Source organism: Ziziphus jujuba, chromosome 12 (assembly GCF_031755915.1).
Source record: "Ziziphus jujuba cultivar Dongzao chromosome 12, ASM3175591v1".
Classification (NCBI taxonomy): Eukaryota; Viridiplantae; Streptophyta; class Magnoliopsida; order Rosales; family Rhamnaceae; genus Ziziphus; species Ziziphus jujuba.
Window position 1 is genome coordinate 6,524,387 of NC_083390.1, and position 10,159 is coordinate 6,534,545.

The 10,159-nt window shown below is 32.1% G+C and overlaps 1 protein-coding gene across 1 annotated transcript; it reads left to right on the plus strand.

Annotated features, from left to right (window-relative positions):
* The first annotated feature begins 2,744 nt into the window (after positions 1 to 2,744).
* On the plus strand, positions 2,745 to 9,478 carry LOC107428627 (putative potassium transporter 12). Its single transcript, XM_048463349.2, has 9 exons — positions 2,745 to 3,399; positions 3,953 to 4,181; positions 4,274 to 4,522; positions 5,371 to 5,421; positions 5,996 to 6,256; positions 7,254 to 7,306; positions 7,405 to 7,519; positions 7,649 to 7,903; positions 8,184 to 9,478. The coding sequence occupies exons 1-9, from the start codon at positions 3,130 to 3,132 to the stop codon at positions 9,236 to 9,238; spliced, it is 2,538 nt and encodes an 845-aa protein (XP_048319306.2). The 5' UTR covers positions 2,745 to 3,129; the 3' UTR covers positions 9,239 to 9,478.
* Positions 9,479 to 10,159: the final 681 nt, after the last annotated feature.

Consider the following 10,159-nt stretch of genomic DNA (forward strand, 5'->3'; position numbering starts at 1 on the left):
ATAAAAAAATCTAACAAAAAAATCATAAATATTTTCAAAATTTCTATGAAAATTTTTATAGAAATTATGAATTTTTTGATCAATTTATGAAATATTTGATGTGGATATTATGATAAAAATTTCCATAAAAATTATATAGAAATATCAAAAATTTTGGTGAATATTATGAAAATTATATTTGTTTCTATTTAGGAATTAAATTTACTTTAAATGTATTTTTAAAAATATTCACAAAAAATTTTGATATTTTTAAATTATGATAGTAAATATGTTCCAGAACCATTAAGAAACATATAAAAAATAATTTAACCATTAAAATGTACTTGAAAAAATGTTCGAAAAATCAAAGTGCAATTTTTTTTTCTTAAAAAAAAGCACAATTAGACATGATAAAGTTATATACAATATGATAATATGATATGAATTATACAATATTATCAGTGTTCGGGTTAAATTTGTTGGATCTTAAGAATGTTGATAGATAAGACAATTAATCAACATTCATTAATAGTAAAATACGATAGCAACCATTAAAAAGAAAAAAAAACGATGAAAAGAAAACAAAGAAAACAGTAACAACCCATTATCACATTGAAAACATATTTTAAGAAGATATTATAAATATTATTTTCTAATATTTTAATTCATCTATTTAATATTAATTTGTAAATATAATTATTTTTTATACTATTAATCATTAATAAAATTTAATTTTATATTATTTATTTAATATTTTTATATAATTATATTTTATTTTATTAAAAATATATTTTATAATTAAGTTTAACGAATTGAATAAGTTAAATATGATAGTAATGATTTGTGTTTTGATGGAGGAATTTTAACGGTAGCATGATATAACATAATATAATTACCAATAAATATGGTTGATGGAGACCGCTAATAAACATTCTTTTGTATACATATATTTCAGTTCTATATGAATAAATACCTTGTATTTTGTTTTTTTCGAAAGTTAAAATATTATGTTTTATGTTTGGTTTGAAGAAAAAAAAAATTTAGATTGAAAAAAGAAAAAGAAAAAGAAATATTTAAGGAAGAAAAGAAAGGAAAAGAAAGGAGAGGAAAATATTTTGTTTGTAATTTTATTTAAATGATTAATAAATGAAAAAGAAAGCAAAAGATATAAAAAAAGTTATAAAAATTTTCATACAGTAATACTGAAATAATTTTGAGATATTAAAAAATTAATTAAATTTTTTTTCATTTTCAAAAACTTCTTAAACTTAATTAAAATAAAAAAGAAATTCTTTCATTTTCCCTTTTTTTCCCCCCTTTTCACCACATTTTCACTACCCAAACAAAAGATTTAAATTATTTCTTTTTTATTTTATCATTCCAAATACATTGGAAATTTCTTTTATTAATCTCCAAATAAAAAATACTTCTACTAATTAATCTTTTTATTACACATCGACATGACGATAAAATCAAACTTTTATTATTATTTTTTTTTGTCCTTTTGTGGACACATTTTTCATAAATAGGGAATATTCTTGATGCTCTCAGGCCACCAGGCCCAATATAAACGGAGGGTGTGGTCAGGTGGTCCCATATTTATGGCCAATTAAGAGGTTTGTTTTTTATTTTTGGTAAATAATTAATATATATATTTGTTAGATAATTAAAAATTTTGGTTGGTTATGTACAACAATCGTGATGACATTTATTATATTTCTTATGGTCTATTTGTTAAAAAAGAAAATATGGGAGGAAATTGATTTTTTGAAATTGATTTTTTTGATAATGAGTTTTTTTTAAAAATTTTTTTATAGTGTTTGTTTGGTTATAAAAGAAAATAAAATTTATAAATAATTAAATAAATTTGTGTATTAAAATTAAAAGATAAAATTATATTTAAAAAATATATAAAATTAATTTTTTAAAAATTTTAAAATAATACATTTTAAGAGGATTCATTTTCTATCTTATTGTAAGATTTATTTTCTACTGAAATTTATAATTTTTTTTTAAATTATCCAAATAAAATAAAATTTTATTTTTCAAGAAAATTTTAATTACCACTAACTGTATTATTATTCCAACATTTCATTATTAGAAAATAGAGATACATCCACCAAAATAATAATAATAATAATAATAGGGATACAAATGTACTAATCATATTATATGATCACTCTAATTGAAAAATAAAACAATTTTGTGTCTGTGTGCTTTTCCTTTTTTTCATTATCCAAATTTGTATCAAAATTTGCAGTACATTAGGCTGAAAAAATCTATAAGACCAACAATTTTTTTTTTAAATGGATATATGTATATATTGAAAAGTAAATGTTTATATATATATAAATATAAGGTTTAGTGATAATAATTTCAATTTACTTATAATAGTTGTTGGTATTTTACCAATTAGGAGTGAGAAACCCTGTAGCCAAGGGTTTTTGACTTTGAGATTTACTGAGCTAGAAACTGCAAAGAAAACCACACAAATTCCCATGCAACCAAACACAGAAACACCATGTCCCATCTTTTTACTCAAAACTGTGTGAAACTATAAAATAGATGCATGAAAATCTCTATCAATATGGTGGATCCACCATTTGGGGTTTGCAAATCTCTATCTCTTCCAATTCCCTTTTTTATTTACCAAAAAAATAAAAAAGAGTTCAAAATAAAACACTAACCAGTTCAGTTTTCTCCTCAAAACAGATGAAACTTACACACCTATCATGTATTCCCCGTCTAGACAACCCAAAAAAAAAAAAAAAAAAAAAAAAAAAAAAAAAAAAGAAAAAAAGAAAGACCAATCGATGTCAGTATTATGATATTATTATTTAATAGTGTGTCTGGTGAGTCTGATCTCTGCTGTCCTTTGGGCAATAATTGGGCTATGCATGTATTAGCCTCTATTTATTACCAGTCCCATCCATTAAAGAAGCTCAGTCACGTTTTTGACTGGTAACAAATATGGAGAGGTCCAGCAACAACGACTTCACATGGGGATTCTGCAGAAAAATCAATTGTTACATGGAAAGTTTATGACACTGGAAGATTTATTTTTACAGGCCAAAAGCCAAAAGGGTTGGTTTTTCTACACAGAGATTGAGTTTTTTCTCAAGTGGGATTTTGTGGGATTTGTGTAAAAAGATGGAAGATGAAGATAAGATTGAAGAGAGCAGTGTAAACTTGCTGGGGAGTACTGGGAGTGGTGGTGGTGGTGGTGGTGGTGGTGACCGTAGGTGGGTTGATGGTAGTGAGGTGGACTCAGAGTCTCCTCCATGGTCTCTGCTTGATGAACACGAGGGCACACAAGGGTATGGATCTCTCAGGAGGAGGCTTGTCAAGAAGCCCAAGCGTGTTGATTCTTTTGATGTTGAAGCTATGTCAATTGCTGGCGCTCATGGTCATCATACTAAGGTAATATGGGTTGCTATGAACTCGAATACAATTCTCTACTTTGTTGGCGTTATTCGATGAAACCCATTTGCATATCTTCATTGCCTTTTTACTTTTTTTTTTTCTTTTTCTTTTTTTAAAATTTATTCGGTAACATGTTGCTTAGTATAATCTGGGGGTTTCATAATGAAGTTAGTATCTATGGAAGAATCACTGAGTTTTTTCTTATACTATAGCCTTTCTGTTGAATTATCTAAGTGAAATCAACATTCATTTCATTGAGATTATGGTATTCAAGTGCCCTGTTATAGACTCTGATTTCTAAAGGTTGTAGAGTATCTTGATGTGTGAAAGAGTTCAAGTTTAGCAGATTTAGCCGCTAGCAGTTGATGACCTGGCTTATCACACTCGATTAAAATGTGCAGCCAAAAAGTATATTTCTATCTTGTGTAGTGAAAATATTTACATTGCCAAAAAAGTAATGAAATATTTCTGCTCTTCATACCTCCTTCCACAGGGAAAAACAAGGGGCACTATTTATGTCTCACTAAGTTTCATTACTTTAATGAATCAGGATCTTTCCACTTGGCGCACTCTTGCTTTAGCATTCCAAACTCTCGGTGTGGTTTACGGTGACATGGGCACGAGTCCTTTGTATGTTTTTGCTGATGTGTTCACCAAGGTGCCCATGGAGTCAGAGGTTGATGTCTTGGGGGCTTTGTCGCTTGTGATGTATACAATTGCTCTTCTACCACTAGCAAAATATGTTTTTGTAGTTCTCAAAGCCAATGATAATGGTGAAGGTAAGCTTCAACTGCAATTTTATCTCCTTGCTTTTGTTAGTAGATGGCAGTCCTTCTAACACATATTAATGCCTTTATGCTTCCAACTATAGGAGGAACATTTGCGCTATATTCACTGATATGCCGATATGCGAAGGTTAGTATGCTTCCAAACCGTCAGCCTGCTGATGAACAAATTTCAAGTTTTAAGCTCAAACTGCCCACTCCAGAGTTGGAAAGGGCTTTGAATATAAAAGAGAATTTGGAAAGGAAATCATCCTTAAAAACCCTTCTCTTGTTGTTGGTTCTGATGGGAACTTCCATGATAATAGGAGATGGTATTCTAACCCCAGCAATATCAGGTACATCAGTTATTATTTTTGTTGCCAGAATAATATAGAGGCATTATTCTAAACGTTTCTAACAATCTGAAATTGCCATTTTAGGCATAGCTAAATGCTACCAAATAAATTGAACAAGAAATTGGTTTGAACTGATTAGAAAAGCATCGGTTCATTAGAACAGCATCGGTTCATTGTGCTTATGTATCTCTATACAGAAAAGTAAAATGAAGATTCCACGTAATACAGCTAGGACCAATGAATCAATTCCAAAATGTAGCCAGACAAGGATGTTATATATATAAATTTTGCTATGATAGGCGACATCACCAAATTATGGTGGGTGTCAATGCTTATGTGCCAAATGTTTAGTTGTTTGATTCATTGACAATTGTTATTTGAAGTCAATGTAAAATCGTAAATAGGATGCAGCAACTCTTAGCACTTTCCACATAAGCATCCTGCATTTAATAAATCAAAGATTCCCTTATTAGAGAACTCTTGTATGTATATATATATATATACATATATATGAAGAGCCTCACTTCATCTGCTTTGTTATTCTCATTCTCTCTCTCTCTCTCTCTCTCTCTGTGTGTCTAAACCACACCTATTTGGAATTACATTAAAATACCCTTGTTTTTTATGCAAATCATGAATAAATGTTTGTTTTAACTGTCTAAATCTAAATATGAAGAGCCTCACTTCATCTGCTTTGTTATTCTCATTCTCTCTCTCTCTCTCTCTCTCTCTGTGTGTCTAAACCACACCTATTTGGAATTACATTAAAATACCCTTGTTTTTTATGCAAATCATGAATAAATGTTTGTTTTAACTGTCTAAATCTAAATATGATTTTTCTATTGCAGTAATGTCTGCTGTGAGTGGTCTGAAGGGTCAAGTGCCAGGATTTGGTACAAGTGAGTATCTTTCTTTTCTTTTCAGTATCTATGGTTCATTTGATTGCTAAGATTTGTAGGAAAGAATAGAAACGTCAGATTCAATATGAGTAGGATAAAACAGCAGTTGGAGATTCCAATTACTTTTATTTTAACATGGTCTCCATGAATAAACCAAAAAAGCTGATGGTCAGGTTAATTTTAAGACTGAAATCCTTTTCATTCCCTGGAATGGCGTTTTCTTGTCTGATATAAGTCTATATAGATTGTTAAGAGGTGATTATGAAAGAGATACATATATATATATATATATATATACATATACATATATATATATATGTATATGTGTGTGTGTGTGTGTGTGTGTGCACGCGCGTGTGTTAGAGTGGTCAATAGATTTTGACTTTTCTTCCTAAGGTGCTATAATTGAATCAAATCATTTGAATTTGAATTTAGTTTACTGTCATGCCACAAACTATTAATTGCTTTCCGCTTAATTGTTAATGTAGTAAACAAGCAGTAATTGCATGTTTCTTAGAACCATTCATGATCTAAGTATTTTTTGCTAGGATCCTTATTCTAACTTTCTTTGTAGATGCTATGGTTATTCTTTCAATTGTAATCCTGGCGGGGTTGTTCAGCATACAGCGCTTTGGAACTAGTAAAGTGGGTTTCATGTTTGCTCCTGTACTTGCTCTGTGGTTCTTTTCTCTGGGATCTATTGGAATTTACAATATATTAAAGTATAATATCACAGTCTTCAAGGCATTTAATCCAGCTTATGTATATTGGTTCTTCAAGAAGAATAAAAAAGAAGCATGGTCATGTCTTGGTGGTTGTGTTCTGTGCATTACAGGTATATCTCACTGTTAAACCTTGAGAACTGCAAGTAGACTGCAATCTTTTATATATATTTCTGCCAGCTGACACAGATCTCTGATTTTCTTTTGACTAAAACAGATGTCTTCCTCACATATTCTTTGATTGAAATGCACAGACAATTTCAATTCATAGATACTTGTTCTTTTCATGATTCTTGTATACTAAGCCCTGTAATCCCATATGTGTGCCTAATATATAATTTTTTTTTTCTTTTTTTTCTTTTTTTTTTTTTCACTTGAAAGCTATAGTGAGTATTGTGTTAAGAATAAAATACACTGTTGGACAATTTTATGAGTTTAAGTTATTAGGATTTAGGCAATGGGTTACTTTACATGATATAATGATATGGTTGGTTATGTAGTACACTTGTGTCTTGGTACGCCACTTTCTGTTCTTTTTCAATTGGTCCATAAATAGCTTTTAAGCCTACAAATGAGGAGCTGGACATTGTTGGCAGCAAGTTTGATGTGCTATTGGACCTATTTCCTAACACCTTAAACTTCTTGAAGAATGCAAATAGCAATGCATCAGAAAATTTTGCCAAAAACTTGAACCATTTAGCTGCTCAAGTTTGATAGGAGTGAAGATTGATTTGCTCCTAACAGCTTTGCAATAAATTAAGCAAGTGTGACAGCTATAATAATCTCTGAACTTGTTAGATGACACCATAAAAATTCTAGTTAATGGTAATTTTTTTGCTGCCTATTGAAACTGTTTTTAACGTTCTCAAGTTGATAGCTTTTCCACTTATTTTTCTTCTTGTAATGGTGTGAAGTGTTGACAAAATATCAAAACATCTCGTCTACATCATGAAGTGAAAATCTACTTTTGCTGGAATTGGAAGTCATCAATACCATTTTATAAATCTTATGAGAAATTTGGGTGCACCGGACTAAAATAGCTTATAAATCCTTATAAAGCTTTTGACTAGGCACCTGCTTATTGTATGAGTTGCTTAAATGTCATGTCAGGAGCTGAAGCAATGTTTGCTGATCTCGGTCATTTCTCGGTACGGGCCATACAGGTATGTCTTCTACATTGCATCAGTTTTATCTCTTCGTTGGAGCTTAGGCTATGGATTTGCTTTACTAGAAGTTCTCACTATCTTTACTGCTTGCACAGATTGCATTCACATTTGTGGTGTTCCCATGTCTTCTTTTGGCTTACATGGGCCAAGCTGCATATCTGATGACATACCCAGATTCTTCTGAAAGAATATTCTATGATTCTGTGCCAGGTTATCACTGCTAACATCCTCACTACCTATTTTTTTCAAGCCCCATATTTCGAATTAAAATTGCAGAGATATGTGCTTTATGTTTTGTGCCTTATTTTGACATTTCTAGATACTGAATTTTGCGAACAGATAGCCTTTTCTGGCCAGTCCTTGTTATAGCCACCCTAGCTGCAATGATTGCCAGCCAAGCAATGATATCTGCTACGTTTTCTTGTGTTAAGCAATCTATGGCTCTTGGATGCTTCCCGAGGTTGAAGATAATTCACACCTCCAGGAAACGAATGGGTCAAATTTACATCCCAGTTATCAACTGGTTTTTAATGATCATGTGCATACTAGTTGTTTCCATCTTCCGAAGCACCACAGATATTGCCAATGCTTATGGTGAGGTTTCTTCCTTTACATGTCTTCTTACTGGGCAGGCATTTTCCAAGTACTTCGTATTTGTGCTACCATTTGTTATGCCTTTTTCAAGTAGTAGCGCCAAGGAGCTCCAATAAAGTTGCTTACTATGCTAAGGGCTCTGCCAGTAACATATCTTTCGCATGAATCATAATCATTTTTTTTATTATTAGAAGTGTCGACTTTGCAGTTTAGCTGACAAATATAAACGGTCAACCTTCAATTGTTATGCTTGCTAATACAATTCATGTTGTTCTCACAGGCATAGCTGAAGTAGGTGTCATGTTGGTCAGTACCACCTTGGTAACACTAGTAATGCTTCTCATCTGGCAGACCAACTTGTTTCTCGCTCTGTGTTTCCCGCTCGTATTTGGATCGATAGAGCTCTTGTACATGTCAGCAGTTCTATCAAAACTGTTGGAGGGTGGTTGGCTGCCACTTGTTTTCGCTTCTTTCTTTCTCTGTGTGATGTATACTTGGAACTATGGCAGTGTGTTGAAGTATCAGAGTGAGGTTAGGGAGAAGATATCCATGGACTTCATGTTCGAACTTGGTTCAACCCTTGGGACAGTGAGAGTTCCAGGAATTGGGTTGCTATACAATGAGCTTGTCCAGGGTATTCCATCCATTTTCGGACAGTTTCTTCTAAGTCTTCCAGCTATCCACTCTACCGTAGTCTTTGTTTGCATCAAGTATGTCCCAGTTCCGGTGGTCCCTCAAGAGGAAAGATTCTTGTTTCGGAGAGTTTGCCCAAAAGACTACCATATGTTTCGTTGTGTTGCCCGGTACGGTTACAAAGATGTCAGGAAGGAGGATCACCGTGCATTTGAGCAACTTCTGGTTGAAAGCCTCGAGAAGTTTCTAAGAAGGGAAGCTCAAGATCTTGCCTTGGAGAGCAACTTAAATGATCAGGAATTTGACAGTATTTCAACGATATCAAGGGATTCCGGAGTCCAAGCTGGTGATGGGAACAACGATCTTAGAATTCCATTTTTGCACGATGAAAGATTCAACGAGGCAGAAACTTCAGCTTCACAAGAAATTGACTCAGCAGCACTACCACCTAGTATGATGTCAGTGGATGAGGACCCTAGTCTGGAGTATGAGCTTTCAGCTCTTCGAGAAGCAATGGATTCAGGATTTACTTATTTACTCGCTCATGGGGAAGTGAGAGCGAAGAAGAACTCTTTTTTCCTGAAGAAACTGTTTATAAACTACTTCTATGCATTCTTGAGGAGGAATTGTAGAGCAGGTACTGCAAATATGAGTGTACCTCACATGAATATAATTCAAGTACGAATGACATATATGGTATGATCTTCGAAACCTCAACATGAAGATCAAATTCGAGTTGGAATGGTTTCTATATGGACTGATTCGTCTATTTTTATTTTAGAATCTGCCCATTTATGGATATTGGTTGTAAAAATTTTAAATTCAAAACGTCAAAGAAACTAGGAAAATAGACTACAAATGGTAAAATCTTTCAATGAACTGTCGCTGTATACTGTTTAATGTTGAAGTAGAAAAGTCATGGTATGTACATTTTTTGCTGTTTCTTTTGAGCTTTGACCAAAATCTTCTCCTATGTCTTTCGCTCTGTTTCAAAGTTTTCAACTTTGGACAAACTGTAATCTTCATTGTCGGTCATTAGCCCATCATAGTATCTATATTGGATTCTCTCTTTTGGTTTCTTTTCATCTCTCTACTCAACTCTGCATAGCCTTGTTGAAAAACAAAAACAAAATAAAAACGTGGAACACCAAGTGCTTGACTGTCCAGAATTTCCACCCACTTGTAACTTGTTATTTACCAAAAAAAATAAAAAAAAGTTGTAACTTGTCGGTATTTCTAGCTGAAAAAAGTAGTGGTGCAAAGTAACCGAGTCCTTGGGCCAACATTTCCTTGCCCATATTTTGGAAATCTAAGTCCAAGGCAGATGTATTTTGACATTGACTTTGCTTATTGCCTAAAGCACTGCTTTATTTTCAAAAATCACCTTTCACATTTTCCATCGCCAAAAAAAGAGGGTAGATGGATCATAAATACCTTAATGAAAAAAATTAAAAGAAAAATCAATGCATTTATATACAATGAACCTTCATGATCACATGTAAAGAATACCATACAACAATGTAAAAACAACAAACTTTAAAAATAAAAAAATCTAACTGAAAGTGGATAACAAAAATTGAATTGTTATGGTCTCCTACCATCTATTATAGTCCAAGATGTTAA